The sequence below is a fragment of the Macaca nemestrina genome, chromosome 5, assembly GCF_043159975.1.
Source record: "Macaca nemestrina isolate mMacNem1 chromosome 5, mMacNem.hap1, whole genome shotgun sequence".
Taxonomy (NCBI): Eukaryota; Metazoa; Chordata; class Mammalia; order Primates; family Cercopithecidae; genus Macaca; species Macaca nemestrina.
In genome coordinates, this window is record NC_092129.1 from 37,112,278 (window position 1) to 37,130,903 (window position 18,626).

The window sequence follows — 18,626 nt, forward strand, 5'->3', positions numbered from 1 at the left end:
CATTTTCCTTCTAAATCTTTTATACATGCTTAAGGAAAATGTGCATGCTCTAATTTGGGGGAACATGATCCTTTAGGTATTAATTGAATCAACTTTGGTTACCATGTTGTTCTATTTATTTTTTGTTGCTTTAGCTAAAAACTGAGTGACTTCAAATACAATATAATAGTTCCATTTTGCTCTATACATTTTTTTACTTTAATAACTTTGTTTAGAACTGTTATACCTACTTCAGTTGAAATTTCTATTAATTTTGAGAGTCTCCTTATCCCTATTAATGCTTTTCACTTTAATATTTGTAAGGCTAATATTGATAGCTATCCTAACCAGGTATATTTGCTTGTTTTACTTTCCCTAATTCTACTTTTTGTCTTTCTCTGTCCTTGCACTGGCTTTTGTAAACTGTATATATTGAATAAGGTAGACTTTTTTTTATTAATCTGGTGAGATAGGCGATTTATATTTATTGTAACCATTTATTATATACTATGCCATTTCTTTGCTTTTTCTATGCTTTTTCTTCCTTTCTTGCATTTTTGTGGTCTATCGGAGTTGGCATTTCTAAAATGTTTTTCCCTTATTTCGAAATGTTTTCTCTCTACTGGCTTGAAAGTTATATTGTATTGCTATTCTTTAATGGTTATCTGAAAATTTCCTGTTAAGTACTTAGATTAACAAAGTCGAAAGTCATTCATTATCTTAACTTCCACCCTAAAGAGTATCCGGATCTTGGAGCACTCACACTAACTTCTAAGTGCTCCCAGACACTTTCCCATATACATTTTCTGAGTTATGTAAAATGCTGCTAGTATTTTAATTATGCTCTTTCTTACTCCACAGAGTAACTACTTCTTTTTTTTTTTTTTTTTGAGACAGAGTCTTGCTCTGTCACCCAGGCTGGAGTGCAGTGGCCGGATCTCAGCTCACTGCAGCCTCCGCCTCCCGGGTTCACGCCATTCTCCTGCCACAGCCTCCCGAGTAGCTGGGACTACAGGCGCCCACTACCTCGCCCGGCTAGTTTTTTGTATTTTTTAGTAGAGACGGGGTTTCACCGTGTTAGCCAGGATGGTCTCGATCTCCTGACCTTGTGATCCACCCGCCTCGGCCTCCCAAAGTGCTGGGATTACAGGCTTGAGCCACCACGCCCGGCCGTAACTACTTCTTAATATAGACAGTATTTATTTACATTTCCCATGATTATTGATTTTTTAGCTCACCATATCTTCTTGCATCTCAGATTTTCCTCCTAGTCATTTTGCTCTACTCTAAAATTCATCCTGATTCTTGAGTGAAAGTCCATTGTTTGTAAATGCTCATTTTGAGAAAAAAGTGTTTTTAATATACCCTTGATTTTGAGAGATAATTTCACTGGGCACTCATTCTATTGAGTTATTCTCTCAGTACCTTAAAGATGGTATTCCATTGTCTTTTGCCTTCCAGTTTTGTCTCTGAAAAGTCCCGTCGGCCAGGTCCAGTGGCTCACACCTCTAATCCCAGCACTTTGGGAGGCCGAGGCAGGTAGATCACCTGAAGTCAGGAGTTCAAGAACAGCCCGGCCAACATGGCAAAACACAGTCTTTACTAAAATACAAAATAATTAGCTGGGGGTGGTGATGCACACCTGTACTCCCAGCTACTTGGGAGGCTGAGGCAGGAGAATCAATTGAACCCGAGAAATGGAGGTTGCAGTGAGCAGAGATCACACCACTACACTCCATCATGGGCAATAGAGCAAGACTCTGTCTCAAAAAATAAATAAATAAAAAGTTTCCTGTCAATTTGTCATTCCTTTAGAAGTGGATAGTTATTCTGGCTGCTTTTAAGATCCTTTGCCTTTGTAAGTTTGACTATAATGAATATACATTGGCTTCCTTTTCCTAGTTGATATACTTTTTGTTTCTTGTGTATGTGGATCCACTTTTTTTTTTTTTTTTTTTTTTTTTTTTTTTTTTTTTTTTGAGACAGGGTACAGTGGCACCATCATAGCTCACTGAAGCCTTGAATTCCTGGGCTCATGTGATCCTCCTTCCTCAGCCTCCTGAGTAGCTGGGACCACAGGTGTGTGCCACCATGCCTGGCTAATTTTTGTATTTTTTGTACAGATGGAGTTTCACCATGTTGCTCAGGCTGGTCTTGGACTCTTGGGCTCAAGTGATTTTTCCACCTCAGCCTCTCAAGTAGCTGGGACTACAGGTTCATGTCACCGCAACTGGTTAATTCTTAATTTTTTATTTTTTATTTTTGTAGAGATGGAGATAGAGTGGGGGCTCTTGCTTCATTTCCCAGCTTGATCTGAAACTCCTGGTTTCAAGTGATCCTTCTGCTTTGGCCTCCCCAAATGCTGTGATTACAGGCATGAGCCACCACACCGGGTCCCAAGCTTTTCTTAGCTCTGGAAATTTGTCAGCAATTACCTCAATTTTTTTCTGTTTTCTACTTCTTAGACTCCAATTAGCACAAACTAAACCTTCCCATTTTATCCTTCAGGTCTCGTAATCTCTAATTCATATTTTCTATCCCTTTATCTGTTTTTGCTGCAATATGTTGTTTCCTCAGTTAAAACTTGATAGTCAACAATTCCTTTAGTTGTGATGAATCTGCTCTTAAACCATTCATTATGTTATATATTTCAAGAATTAAATTTCATGACTAAGTTGTCTTTGGTTCTTTTTAATATCTGCCTTTTAACGTATCTTTTATTTCATGTTCATTTTAATTCATACATTATTTATTTAAACATACAACTGTTATTCTACTTCTGCTAATTGCAATACCTGAATTCCCTGAATATCTAAATCTACTGTTTCTCAACGCAAATGGTGTGTTTCCTTGCATGTGTGATTAATCTAGAAGCATTAATTAGGGAGGCTTTCCTTCAGAGGGGATTTTCATCCACTTCTTAGAGTAACCACCAGAGTCCACTGACTTAGGACTACTTTAATGCTTTAAAGCATTCCTGGTTTTATGAAGGAGTCTTAGGTTCACTTTCTTTACTTTGCCTGGAGTCCATGGCTTAGTCTCAGAGGCACAGTTTTCCTGTTTCTCAACTACTTTAATTTTAGCCCACTTTCATTGGTAATAACCTTTAGTGATTATCTTTCTTTCTAATGAGCCAGGAGATGAACTAATATTATGTGTGTTGTATTTTATCCAAGAACTAGTTGTATTTTAGCAGAAGGATCCTTGAGTATACCTAGTCAACCATATGGCAGGAAGCAGAAATCATCTACACCTTAGTTGATTTTGGTAATTTGCATTTTTCATATAAATTATTCATTTTCTGTTTTGTGATATATTGGCATAAAGTTGTTTATAGTGTCTTATTATTTTAAAATCTATGTTTGGTTATTTATCTGTATTTTCATTCCTAAATTTTTTATGTCTTCTATTTTTTTCCAGATCAGTTTCACCAAGTTATGTGTACTTTATGTATTTATTTAAAGAGACCAACTTTTGTTTAACTTGATCTTCTCTTCTACAGTATGGGTTTATACTCCAGGGGATCAGCCAACATTTTCCGTAAAGGGCCAGAAATTTTAAAACTGAAAAATGCAGGAATCAATATGAAACACTTAATTGATAGGCTCAATAGCAGAACGGAAGCTACTGCAGAAAGAATGAATAAATTTGAAGATAAAACAAAGAAACAAAGATAAAACAAAGAAGGCAAGACTGAAAAAATTCTTGAAAAAAATGATGGCTGAAAACTCCCCAAATCTGGCAAAAGACATAAACATACAGATGGTGAGAAGACCTCAAATATAATAAAACCCCAAATCTACAAGATACATCATAGTTAAAAACTAAACACAAAGAAAAAAAGAAAAAGAAGGCCGGGCGCGGTGGCTCAAGCCTGTAATCCCAGCACTTTGGGAGGCCGAGGCGGGCGGATCACAAGGTCAGGAGATCGAGACCACAGTGAAACCCCGTCTCTACTAAAAATACAAAAAATTAGCCGGGCGCGGTGGCAGGCGCCTGTAGTCCCAGCTACTCAGGAGGCTGAGGCAGGAGAATGGCGGGAACCCGGGAGGCGGAGATTGCAGTGAGCCGAGATCGCGCCACTGCACTTCAGCCTGGGCAACAGCGTGAGACTCCGTCTCAAAAAAAAAAAAAAAAAGAAAAAGAAAAAAGACAAATGACACCTATCTACAGGAATCAAAACAATGTAAAAAACTGGATTTTTCATGGGGAACTATGAAATTTTCTTTCCTTTTTTTTTTTTTTTTTGAGGAGTCTCATTCTGTTGCTCAGACTGGAGTACAGTGGTGCGATCTCGGCTCACTGTAATCTCCGCCTATAGGTTCAAGTGATTCTCCTGCCTCAGCTTCCCAAATGGCTGGGATTACAGACGTGCACCACCATGCTGGCTAGTTTTTGTATTTTTAGTAGAGGCGGGGTTTTGCCATGTTAGCCAGGCTGGTCTCTAACTCCTGACCTCAAGTGATCTGCCTGCTTCGGTTTCCCAAAGTGCTGGGATTACAGGCGTGAGCCACCCCTCTCGGCTGGAAGGGGCAGAACAATTTTCAAGTGCTGAAAGAAAAGAACCATCAACCTACAAGTCTATGTCCAGTGTAAATATTCTTCAGATATGAAGGGAAAATCAAGACATTTTCAGATGAAAGAAAACTAAGAGAATTTGTTGCCAGTGGAACTACAATAATAATAATAAGGCTAAAGGAGTGCTCTAAATAGAAAGGAAATGATAAATGAAGGAGTTTTGGAATATCAGACATCAAAAGTCTAACAGAAAGTACAACCAAAAACTCTACATATAAATCTGACAGCTTAGATGAAATGGACTAATTCCTCTAAAAATACAAACTATCACAACTCAATATGAAACAGATATATTAAATAGCCATATAACTGTTGTAAAAGTTGAAATTATAATAAAAAGAACTCCCTCCCCAAAAATCTCCAGGCCCAGATGATTTCATTGGAAAGTTCTATCAAATGTTTTAAAAAGCACTGACACCAATTCTATACAATCTCCATTAGAAAACAGAAGAGAAAGGAATATTTCCCAGTTCATTTTGAAGCTAGTACTACCCTGATACCACCAACCAGTATGTCTCATTAAAACAGATGCAAAAATCCTTAACAAAACATTAGCCAAAAGAATGACACTATATATACAAATATACCCTATGACCAAGTGGAGTTTATCTCAAGGATGTAACAGTGGTTCAACATTCAAAAATCAATCAATGTATCTACCACATTAATGGGCTAAAGAAGAAAAATGACATGATTATATAAATTAATGCAGAAAAAGCATTTGACAATTCAACACAAATTCATAATAAAAATTTGCAGAAAAAAAAGGAATAAAGGATAACTTCCTTAACTTTAGCAAGCATCTGCTTTAAAAACCTACAGATAACATTATACTTCATGATGAAACACTGAGTCCTTTCCTCCTAAGACCAGAAACAAGTCAAGGATCTCTACTCTCGCTGCTCTTATTTCTGCTGGAATTTCTACCCACTGCTTTAAGGCAATGAAAGGAAAAAAAGGAATACAGGTCAGAAATGAAGAAATAAAACTATTCATTATTTGCAGATGACACGACTGTCTATGTTTAAAAAAAAAAAAAAAGTCCCAGGAATCAATCAAAATCCCTTAAAATGAGTAAGTGGGCTCATTAAAGTCTCAGTATACAAAATAGAAAAATTCACTTTATTTCTATATACTTAGAACAGACATGTGAACATGGAAATTCAAAATACAATGCTATTTGCAATCTCTCTCAAACATTAAATTGCTTAGGTATAAATCTAACAAAAATGTACAGAACTTGTATGCTGAAAAACCACACAATACTGATTAAGGAAAACAAAATTAAAAGAAGTGAAGTGATCCTATGATCATGAACGGGAAGGCTTAACATGGTAAAGAAAACAAAATTAAAAAGAAGTGAAGTGATCCTGTGATCATGAATGGGAAGGCTTAACACGGTAAAGATGTCAAATCTCCCCAAATTGATGTATAGGTATAACATAGTTCCTATCAAAATCCCAGTAAGATATTTGAATAGATACAGACAAGATTATTCTAGAACTTATATGGGAAGACAAAGGAACTAAGTGGCTAAAACAATTTTGAAAAAGAATAAAGTGGAATAAATCAGCTATTTGATTTCAAGACTTACTACGGTAATCAATATTCTGGTCTTGGTGGAGGTAGAGACACATAGTCTAATGGAAAAGAATAGAAAACCCAGATAAGACCCACACAAATATGCCCAATTGATTTCTCGTTAACTCATTTTTGCTCAACTGATTTTTGACAGAGGTGCAAAAACAATTCAATGGAGAAAAGAGAGCCTTTTCAACAAATATCATGTTGGGGTAATTGAATATCCATAGGCAACAACAAAAAAAATGAACCTAGACCTAAGTCTCACATTTTATACAAAATTAACTCAAAATGGAAAAGTAAAATGTAAACTATAATACATTTAGAAAAGAACATAAAAGAGAACATTTTGGGGATCTAAAGAGAGAGGCAAAGTTCTTTATACCAGAAGCATGATCCATAAAAAGAAAAATGGACAGAGTGGACTTCATCAAAATTAAACACTTCTGCTCTGTGAAAGGCCCAGAAAAGAGAAATGAAAAGACATGCTACTGACTGGGAGGAAATATTTGCAAATCACACATCCAACAAAGGACTAGTATCTAGAAAAAAAAAACACACACACACAGACACACGGACACACACACACATTATTTAAAAGCCCTCAAAACTCAACAGAAAAAAATCCAATTAGAAAGAGAAGACATGAAGAAACATGTCACTAAAGAAGAGAGGTGACAAATAAGCATATGAAACAAAGATGCTCAACATCATTGCCATTAGCACAGGGTAAATGGCAAATCAAAACTGCAATGAGCTGTCACTATACACCTATCAGAATGACTGAAATAAAAAGTAGAGATAATGCTGAAAAGGACATGAAGCAACTGGATCACTCATACACCACTGGTGGGTATACAAAATAGTACAGCTACGCTATGTAACTTTGGCAACTTCTTAAAAACTAAACATTCAACTACTATATGCCGCAACTAGTATATAACTGCTGGGTATTTGACCCTGAAAACTAGATTATGTTCACACAAAAACTTGTACACACGTTTATAGCAACTTTATTTATAGTAGCCAAAAACTGGCCCAATGTCTCTCAGCAGGTGAACAGTTAAACAAACGGTGGTACATCTAAGCTAAGGGATTCTATTCACACTAAAAAGTACCTGTCAATAGACTTGATACACACAATAAGCTGGGTTAATCTCCAGAAAATCATGCTAAATGAAAAAAAGCCAATCCCAAAAGGTTACATATTATGATTCCAGTTATATAGCTTTATTGAAATTGAAAAAAAAAAAAAAACTATAAAAATGGAGAACAGAGTAAGGTTGCCAAGGGTTAAGAAGGGAGTAGGGATGGGAGTGAAGTGGGTATGGTCATCAAAGGCAAGATGAGGGATCTCTGTGCTAGAAGAAGTTCTGTGTGGAAACGTTCTGTATCTTAGCTATACCAGTGTCAATATCCTGGGTATGATATTGTACGACAGTTCTGAAAGATGTTCACTGTGTGGGAAAAGGTACACGAAAGAGGTCTCTGTATTATTTCTTTATTTCTTTTCTTTTTTTCTTTTCTTTTTTTTTTTTTTTGAGATAGAGTCTCACTCTGTTGCTCAGGCTGGAGTGCAGTGGCGCGATCTCTGCTCACTGCAACCCACGCCTCCCGGGTTCAAGTGATTCTCCTGCCTCAGCCTCCTAAGTAGCTGGGATTATAGGCGTGTGCCACCGCGCCCAGCTAATTTTTTGTATTTTTAGTAGAGATGGGGTTTCACCGTGTTAGCCAGGATGGTCTCGATCTCCTGATGTCGTGATCCACCTGCCTCAGCCTCCCAAAGTGCTGGGATTACAACCGTGAGCCACAGCATCCGGCAGGTCTCTGTATTATTTCTTACAACAGCATGTGAATCCAGTTTTCAAAAGTTTAATTAAAAATACTAGCATTATACATATTTTACACTTATAAAGAATGGGATCTTTATTTCAAATGTCCATACCATTCCAAAGGAAAGTATTGGTCACATACTCCATTCTAGATTTAAAGAAAATTTAAACAACATAGAAAATTTCTGAATGACTAAGAAAAATGTTTGACCGCCGATCAGGAAAAGACATAAAGACAATAGGGTAGCCCTAATTTTGAACAAAAAATGTTTGTGTATTGCCTCCAAGATAGAACTAACGTGAATTTCTTGAACAAGAAGTGTTTATTTATTGCCTCCAAGATAGAACTAACGTGAATGTTATATAACTAAGGTTATGTTACTATTAGCAAATTTTGGTATATACCCCACTATAAAATAGTACTTAAATGTTAAAACTATGATAACCTTTATGAGGCTGAACATTAAATGTGGCCCTGGAAAGAGGTTGGATGTGGTGAGGCACATTGAAAATGCCTCAAAATGAACTCAAAACGACCACAGCACCTAGGTTTGAAATAAGAATAAAATAAAATATTCCCCATTAAAATCTTGTTTTATTTTTAAAATCATTACTGACAGAAGGATCAGCTTTGATCTGAGAGCTTTTCACCATCTAGTTTTTAGCTATACAAGTTATTAAAAAAGCAAAAGCTTATATCTTACTTGGATTAAAAACCTAATTTCTAGAAAATAGGTTCTCTTCTTTCTGTTCTGAGTTTAATATTTCAGATCTCCCATTAAACAACTGATTAAAAAACTTTCAGAGGGCATTAGAAAGTGAAATTAGGTATCAGAAAAATCTTAGTCTAGGCTAAATAACTGTATTTATAAGTTTTCTACCAATGCTATTAGGTGTTGGAGTTAGTAACTACTGTCTAACGATACTTACAGTAAACACTTAAAAATCTGTACTTTGGGTTGGCCAAAGTGGGAATTAATGCCCTTTCAAGTTTATTTAAAGATTCAGTTCAGTTCTAGAAAATTCCCTCTCCAACAAGTAGAGGTGTTGTGCGTGTAACGACTGCACAGGAAATCTGGTTTTGCCTTCCACCACTTACATGTTAAGCATAAATGCCATCACTGCACAAAACCTACAGGAATCCCACTCTGAGTAATTAAGTGACCAACCTCTTAAAAACCTGCCAGAAGCAACAGTGTCTATAAAAACCTATTTAGTGTGTTATTTAGCTCTATTTCTGCATTTAAAATTAGGATTTGGAGAAAAATATTATGTAATATTCATATTAGCCAAATGATTACCAAAACAAAGAAATAAAACAAAATTGATAGGGTATTCTTTATGCCTATTTGATTTAGAGGAAAAAGATTTGTCAAGGGACGGGGTACGGTTAAATTAAAAACATTTTAAGATACGTTTCTTATATGGAGCATACTTACTGTTTTTGCTTTGAGTGTATTCTGATGAAATATAGATTCCAAATTCCCTTTGGCTCTCACCCTTGTCTAGTGCTTTGCCCTCTATTTGGGGCAGTAATTCTATAAATATCCTGTAAATGTCTGTCCTGATGATCAGGATGCCCAAGCTCTGAATCCAACTGCTGCCACCAAGAGAGCGGCTCCTTTTTGGAGCCATTACACACAGATCATCACTCAAATCAGTAGTTTCTCTTTAGAAAACTAGTAATTTTCTGGTAGTCTGTCAATTAAGAAAAGAAAATGAAATTCGGTTACTTAGTAAGGAAAACTGGATAAACAGGAGGCTCGTCCAAAGGGAGATTTATACTTAGACATTTCCTTTCTTCCTTGCCTCCTTCCTTTCACACAGGTACTTCCCTCCTTTTAACACACCAAGTGCTTTTCATATGCCAAATAACAAAACGTAAACTCCCTGAAGGCAGGAAGGTTATTCTTTTGGTTCACTCTTAGAACACCCTGTGCCCAGGCATTTGGTAGCCCGGCAAAACACTGGCCCCAAATAAGTGCCAAATTAAGTATTTATTAAGGAACTACTATGGGAGGGAAGGAAGAAGGGAAGGAAGGAAACTGTGTTAAGTCTTGGGGCCCCAGAAGCTTAGTATACGTATTTTTTATTTTGGTTGGAAAAAAATGACTTGCTTACCATCTAGAGCCAATGCTTCTACATTTTTCCATGAAATAATCTTTAATGAAAGTGAAGAAAATTCTGAGGCTTCCACTTCATGTGGTTTGAACTGTACATCTCAGTGCTCGTTTCACAATTATGCTAGACTGACAACTCATTGCTCTTTCTAGAATGTCCTCTGCAGTGCAGGTAGACCAGAAACCGCACTTCCCACAGACTCCTTCTGTCTCTGGTTCTAAGTTAGAGTTGACCAGTGACAGGCATTTCCAGGAGAAAAGGAGAGACCATCTTTCCTCAGAGGCCACTGCGGGCAGAAGTGTAGGCAGGCAGCGGACATGAGTTCCACAGCAGTTTCAAAATCTCTTGCAAGGCACTGGCTTAACAGCTGACAGCTGGGGACAGCTCCCTGAGACACACTGTCAGTGGATGTTCTCAAGAGCCACAGCAGTGCCTGGGCCAGCTCCTGAGATCCACCCACTTTGCAGCTGCAGACACCTCCCTCACCCACCATTTTGATGTCTAGTTCCCTATGTTAAAACACTTTGTACTTATAATCCATCAAGTGGTTTCCTTTTTTCTAACTGAATTGTTAAAATACACAAAATTCACATTAAAGAAAAAGGTTTCCTACCTATCTTGTGATCTCAGTGAATGAGATGCTGCTTCATCCAATCTACTGACTTTGGAAAATCCAGCTGAAATGAGGAAAGATAATAGTGCATATCTGGCAACTAAGTAATTTCTTGTCCTATCTCTCATGTCACAGTATTTTGATGACACAAATTCCTAAATACTCAGAAAAAATGGTTTTTATCTTAATTGATTTATAAATTATGTTAGGGTAGCTGTTAAACAGATACTTTTGTCAAAGAAGCAGTATATTGTAACACTTTCAGGCTCCCATTGGCTTAAAATTTGATTTCTTTGCTGATGAGTCAAACTGTTCAAATGTTATGGAGGACTAAAAAGGCCTGGGATTCACAGGTTTATTTTTCGTTTTAACTGAATCATGAAAATACACAACTTTTTTTTTTTTCCAGGAAAGACAGATGTTATTTACCAACGAATTTTTATCATATTTAAATGAACTTGAAAATGTCATTCCACTCAAATCCCTCAATCAATTTACTTCAGCCCATTCTGAAACTTTATATTGCAGCAAACCAGCCATGTGAAAGAAATAAATTCAATTTTGACCTTCAAAAAAAATAAATGCTGAATAAGTTACCTTGTGAACCTTAGCTATTAAGGTGGACAATGACTTTATTTTCTTTACATAAGTTTTATATTTTATTATGACATTCATTTTTCTACATGAAGACACAAAAATTACACCAACTACATAAACTGTTTTGTACTTTCCTTGCTAAACCACAGATGTATTTCAAGGAAAGAGGGGCCTTTAAAGGCACTTATTTATCATTGTAGGTGTGTCTAAAAAATTGATATTCAAAAACACAACTTTTCTGTTTACAAAATTTTACAATTTTTAACAAAAGCAGTGAAGACACTAAACGACCCTGTGGCGACCTCTTCAAAGTGCAGTGTCCTTGGTCACCGATGCAGATGCTACTGTGGCAGCCAGCGTGCTCAGAGGGTCCAACTCCAGACACTGCATCCACAGCTGTCCTGGACTGAGCTGTACTTCTAAAAGAGATGGTCCCACGTCTACTAAAAAAACAAGCTACTCTATATCAATATGACATCACTCTTTTACCATCAATCATATTGCAAGACCATAGTATTTAATGACAAATACAACAGCCAAATACTTAATGCCACATTGTCATTCAATTTACCTGGCTGGTTAATATCAATCTGTGTTTGAGAATTTCTTTTGAGCACACAAAAACAAATGTATAGTCACTTGATAAGGAAATTCTTCAGTTTGACTCAAATGGACTCACCATGCCATCAGTTATGAAAACAACTCTACTTTTATTCTCCACAGGGCAACCTTCACTTTTCACAGCAATTCTAAAACTGACCTACAGAAAAATTCAAATTTTTTTTTTTTAATTTGGCTACCACACTATGTTTCTTATTTAATTTTTTTCTAATCAATACTACTCTTACGTTCCCAATATTTTGTGGGAAGTTTTTCCCTCAAAATTAATGTTTCTTAAAAGAATTGAAACCACTAAAGTTCCTGTTTAAACCACTGATCACTGCCCCAGTTAAAATAATAATAATTTAAAATGATTACACTTCAAATAAAGGTACTAAAATCATGCCCCCCCCAATTTTAAGTGCTTTTGTTGTTACTGGGTACTCACTGTGAAATGAATAGAAGTAAATGTACTTGACCTGTATGAAAATAAACATTTTATCAAGTACAGCGAAAAAACTGAACTGATGGTGAAAGCCATGGGGCCGGGACTTCAAAACAGCAGTAAGATGCTGGTTTATCACCAGAAACCTCATGTGCCTCTGTGCACTTGAAGACCACATTCGAGCAGGCCTGGTGGGCTGGCCGGGCCTCAGAACAGGTGCTGTTTGTGTGAATTCTCCTCCCTGCATTGTCCATTCTGTTCTAGGGCATTCTGATTCTGGCAACAGGAGTCTCTGGGTTCCAATCACTTACTCACAAAAGAGTTTTCTGTAATCCCTTTTGTGGAAAAAAATGGAGTTTTCTGACATGCAAAGAAACTTCTATCAGTCTGACAAAGTAGGTAAAATCGGTGACACCCTAAAATAAAAACCTGGAGTGAACTGGTGCTCCAGAAAGATGCTGAATGGCCACAGTGCATGTGGTGATGTCTCCATGCTGAGGTTTCAGGCAGCGCAGCACTAAATATCAGGTGACCTGTGGTCCCACCAGAGCATAATTCTCATGAAATAGGCCTAACCAGATACCTTTTAACTCATCTTTATTTTGGTTGCAAAGATATGGTTTACTTAGCTACTTACTATTTGTTCCCATTTGAAGTCTCAGAGCTTGCTAAGTTAAGCATTGCCTTCAGTACTGAACTGCTATACAAGAACATTATAAAATACAAAGTATAAACTAAGATAATCCTCTTTACAGAATTCAGATTAGTGCATTAAAACAACATTGATTTCAAAAGGGAAGTGAGATAACTGGCAAACATCCAATTGCTTTTCTAATGAAGGATGGCACAAAAGGTAAACACTAAATTTTAAGTGTCGGGCGCGCAAAAACAGTTAATTGTGGGAAAGTTACTTTCCAAAAGTAATTTTGACCTAAAAATAGTAGCCATTATTCTATAAGACATAAGGGAAGGTAAATAATGGCCCACAAAACCAAATGATATGGTTAAGATAACTAGGTTAGTGGAATAACAAACTGGGATCTTTAGAATCCAAACACGATAGGAATTGGTATTGGTTTTTCATACTCTTCTTCCAAATGATGTTAAACATTTATAGTAACTATACTTTCCCCAGTAAACATCAGACTTAAATAGGCCATATGTAAAAACAACCTGTCCTTAGTAATTTTACTAGGCAATCTACAGCAAAAGCTTAATATATACACAGAAGGAGTATCAAATAAACTAGAAAAGTATTCACCGACTTCAGAGTAAAAAGGATCTTAAAAGAAAACCAACAGAAAAATGAAAGACACTTTGTGCTGTTGTGAACCAGAAAAATACACCCCATGAATAGACCTTAATTATTTTACATTATTGAGAATATTTTCCCTGCTGAAGCAAATCAAAATTAAATTTGAGAATTTTAATTGAAGTAACACAAATCTAGGTGTGTCACAGTGACAGGGAGATGCAGACAGAATACACACACCTTTAAATTTACGAATTCCCAAAGCTAAGTCAAGCAGGGTAAATAAATTACAAATGAAAGGCATACGCAATGTGGGCAAAAACTTAACAACTATTAAATTGAAGACCATGGAAGTTAGGTCAGCAGTGATATTTAGAAAATCTTTCAGTATTAGAAAATATCAGATTTAATCCAAAGGAACCACTCCAACCCCCCAATAAAAATAACAAAGTATGGGAACCATCCTTTATACAATAGCTTTAAAATAATAATTTAAAAAAACATGATTACAGGAACCTTCCTACATAATTTAGACAATGTAGTGCAACAGTGTGCTCCTTCATAACTTCAGCGGTTCAGTCCCCATATGATGAGACCAATGATCACAGCTCCAATGACAAGGATAAGAATGATAATGCACAGGGTTTTTCTGGATTTGCGCTGCAGACACAAAAACAAAAAAACATGTTTACAGATTTAGTGGAGTATCTCCATAGCAACTAAACATAATTTGGTTCATTTCTAGAGTAAAATCAGTAGTAGTATATTGCCCTCAAATTTTTGACTGTGTTTTTTGTTTCTCAAAAATCTCTTTAATATATATGGCAATATTCTTTCAAAAAAAATGACTGAACTAATGCTACAATTAAGGGAGCAATTTTTCAACTTTCATTGGTAATTTTTCTAAGGGTGTGGCTGAGCTTAAGAAAGAAGACACCACGAAATAAGTTACTGACTTAAACAAGAGACTGAGGTTACCTATGTATGAAAACAGAACAGCTTAAGAGCTTCAACATTCTTTACCTTTTATTACAGTTTTTCTTAAAAATGAGTTCTCGGAAGATATCAGTCAGTATAAATTGGCAACTTTTCTTCACGTGTATTTCTTTCTTTCTTTTTCTTTTTTTTTGAGACGGAGTCTTACTCTGTCGCCTAGGCTGGAGTGCAGTGGCACAATCTCGGCTCACTGGAATCTCCACCTCCCAGGTTCAATTGATTATCCTGCCTCAGCCTCCTGAGTAGCTGGGATTACAGGCACCTGCCACCACACCCAGGCAATTTTTTTTTTATTTTTAGTAGAGACGGAGTTTCACCATGTTGGCCAGGATGGTCTCCATCTCCTGACCTCGTGATCCACCCACCTCAGCCTCCCACAGTGCTGGGATTACAAGCCTGAGACACCGTGCCCGGCCCCTCACACACATTTCTTGTTTCCAAAATACAATGATTTTGGAATGAATTTCCAAAATCATTCTCATTCTTTAATACTAATGGGAAACTAAATTCAAAATCTCAACAAACAAGTAAAAACCACAGAGCAAATAAAATCATAATGCTGTCACTGAAAACCGAATGGTTAAGAATTTTGTTTCATTCTTCATTCCTGGTCCAGATGTAGATTTCCTGTATTTCTTTAATGGCGTTTGTGTCTCACATCAACATGCAGGAATCCTTTTTCTTACGAAGTAGAAAAATTTGTAAATTTACTTTGTGTCAAGTAGAAGTACCAAAATATTGATAAAAAGATACATTTCTGAGTCTGAAATTACCCTGAACACCATAGTTTGAATATTCCACATATTCATCTATTTTTCCAGTGAATACTCCTCATGTATCAAACACAATTTCTCTAAAATTTCAATATCATGCATAAATATTTTTCCCAGACTCCACTTGGTTACCACAAACACACGTGTAATGTACCTGTGAGTCATCACGGGTATCCCACAATGGTGTATTTGATGCCTGGGGTTCTTCCCTAGTGTGGGGTAATGAGACTCTGGGGCAATGTGGGGATAAGTGAATGTATCACCTTCGTATCAAGGCTTCCAAACAGAACTATTGGAAAGCTGCCTCTTTTCTCAGCACTTGTGCTGCTTAGCCATCTCAGCCCCCTTTGGGAGCTTGGGGAATTAAGCCTGGGGGCAGCTTCCAGTCCTGGGGTGTAGCTTGGGACATGCGCTTTTTCCTGTAGGCTTGGCCTTCCACAAGGAAGAGAAAGAGTAAAACTTGGCAATATATGCACATTCCCCCCAAATCCAAAAGCAAAATAAAATACCACGTGAACCTAGTCACTGATGGATCCTGTTAAGTTTCGGCAGTTATATGCTAACAGCTCCATAAGACTTCCGGCATTTGCAGATCCCTGTGTGTGTGTGTGTGTGTGTGTGTGTGTGTGTGTGTGTGTCTGTGTGTGTGTGTTTTCAATTATTCATGAGGGATACCTAAAGTCCATGACACAGTGATATAGTGATATTAATTCCACTGAGCTGCATATCCGAATGATATGCACAAAGACAATAAACAGGAGTGACTGTCAGTGAATACCATTGGTTATAACTCAGCAAACTCCATACAGCTTCATTATTATTTACATCACTGAATATGCAGTTATTTGTCCAGTAAAAGATGGACTGTGAAATGAAAGGCAACTTCTAAGGTTAGTGAGAGAAGCAAAAAGCAATTGAGAATGTCTGTGAAGGTGACAATATCTTAGATAGTTTATAAGAAGTTAACAGCGGCTGGGCATGGTGGCTCCCATCTGTAATGTCAGCACTTTGGGAGACTGAGATGGGTGGATCGCGTGAGCCCAGGAGTTCCAGACCAGCCTGGGCAACACAGCAAAACTCTGTCTCTACAAAAAATACAAAAATTAGCCAGGCGTGGGGGTACACGCTATTCGGGAGGCTGAGGCAGGAGGATGTCTGCAGCCCAGATGGCAGCGGTGGCAGTGAGGCGAGATGACACCACTGTACTCCAGTCTGGGCATCAGAGCCAGACTCTGTGTCAAAAAAAAAAAGTTAATAAGGTAAAGAAAACGATAATTATGAATGACAGCAACAATGGAATGGAGTTTTAAAAAGGAAATCAAATGCTATGTGGTATTTAGGGGTTTCCAAAGAGCCTGGCCTTATCCATGCTGAACATCAAAGGTCTGCATATTGTATGATGTATTAATAGTTGATAGTTCTAATATTTGTATAGTACTTGACACGTAATTTATATTTGACACATGCATGTGGGCTCCCCATATTAACCTGACTCAAGAAATAAATTCATTCCTGGTGAAGGGTCTGCTGCATGTGGACAGACTATATGATGAACGGTGACACTCAAAGCTAATATGATTTCCACAAGACCTGAAGCAATCTCTCTAGGACAAGGAAATTTACCTCTTTAGTCCAGAGTGTCACTGACAGAAAGAAAAAGTAAAAGGGAGCAGCAAGAAATGGAAGGAGGGGCCTATTACAAAGAGGTTTCTGAGTAGAAATGTCACAACGACATCAGAGATCCCCGGCCATCAGAAAAGCCTGGAATTGTCTCTGCGGCCCAAACACTAAACTTTCTCTCCCTGTGGGCCAACAATTCTGGTTCAACCTTGAGAAAAACAAAGGCTAAAACCAGTTCTAAACTGATTGGTATTATTTAAACAGACTTCTCTTCCATGGGATTTTAATTTTTAACATCTTCAGCCACTTTAAACCTAATCTTTCCCTGCTTCCCCAACACAAACACACACACACACACATGAAAAGGCTAAGTTATAAGAAAATCGATCACAATTAAATTACCTGATAATCTGCTGCCCTTGACAGCTGCTGATTTGCTTGCTGAACGTGCACCTCTGCATTTTCCACGTTGGCTTCTATGCTATCTGTAAAATAAAATACACACACACCAATGTGTTAAACATGTATTGATGCTGTAGTAACAAATCACTAGATTTCATTCAAGGTAAGATTAAATATGCTCATTATTCAAAGGTCAATCGTAGTATATCGTAAAGTTGAATTTTTTTTAAGATGGCTATAAAAATTACAGTATACACCTATACTATTTTTCAGGTGATCCAAACAGTACACAAGCATTTGTAGAACAGAACTTTGATCATCTTCATTACAGAGCAACTCTGGCTCTACCTGGCAACCCCTGAAGAGTATTGTCACCCTGACATTATCAAATCAGTGTCAGCACAAGGGATATCTCAGTGTCAAACTTCACAGCTTGTTCTATGTCAAGACCAATGCACAAGAGATCAACTCTCTTCTTTCTACTGCTGAAGATTTTGTTCATCATGATAAAAACTGGTACCTTGATATTTCAAAGAATATTATCTCCTCAGAGGGAAACAAACAGAAAAACCCAAATGCTACAACTTGATCCCTCACTCATTATGTTAGTCATTAATGTTTCTCAATTTCTTTTCCCTCTACGTCTTTGTAAATGGAGTGTACTTTAAGTTACTGGAGCATAATACCTACGCTCTACCTAGTTTGTGTTCTATAATGGCCGACTCAGTAGCAAGCATGTGACAATATTTATTTAGGGTAAATACAGAGTGCTGAAAACCATTTACTCTGTGGTCATCAACATACTTCTGTGCTAAAATCTAGCCCTCACCAAGGGCCCATGCAGGCTTCTCAATTGGTGGCAGCTTTTCTTCCTACCCTCCAGGGGCCTGGAGGTGGAACGGGTGTCATTTTGAAGCATGAGACCCTCGTCTCTTCCTCCCTACCAACTCTCAGCTTTAAAGCTCATGCTATCAAACTCAGCCAACCCTCCTTGTTGCAGACATCTATAAATTGCATGGCCTTTTCTTCTCATTCCTTGAATATTTTAGCCTCTGACTCACTGATGCTCTCTCAAATACTTCTCTCTTATACATACTGGTGACTTCAAGATCCAACTGCTGACCCTTCTAACACCCTGGCCTCAGTTCACTGACCATACTTTCTCCAAAGACGAACACCTTTCCTCACCCACCCATTTCCATGGTCACATCCCAAACCCTGACATTCCAATAACTGC

At 37.3% G+C, this 18,626-nt stretch overlaps 1 protein-coding gene across 1 annotated transcript in view; it reads right to left on the minus strand.

Moving 5' to 3' along the window:
- Window positions 1-11,045: 11,045 nt before the first annotated feature.
- The window catches only part of LOC105465620 (syntaxin 7), a 54,875-nt gene continuing 47,294 nt past the window's right edge, over window positions 11,046-18,626 (minus strand). The window contains exons 9-10 of the mRNA XM_011714149.3: window positions 17,390-17,472; window positions 11,046-14,258 (exon numbers count right to left, since the gene is read on the minus strand). Coding sequence (XP_011712451.1) covers window positions 14,166-14,258; window positions 17,390-17,472 — 176 coding nt within the window. The 3' untranslated portion in view covers window positions 11,046-14,165. The remainder of the gene's footprint in view (window positions 14,259-17,389; window positions 17,473-18,626) is intronic.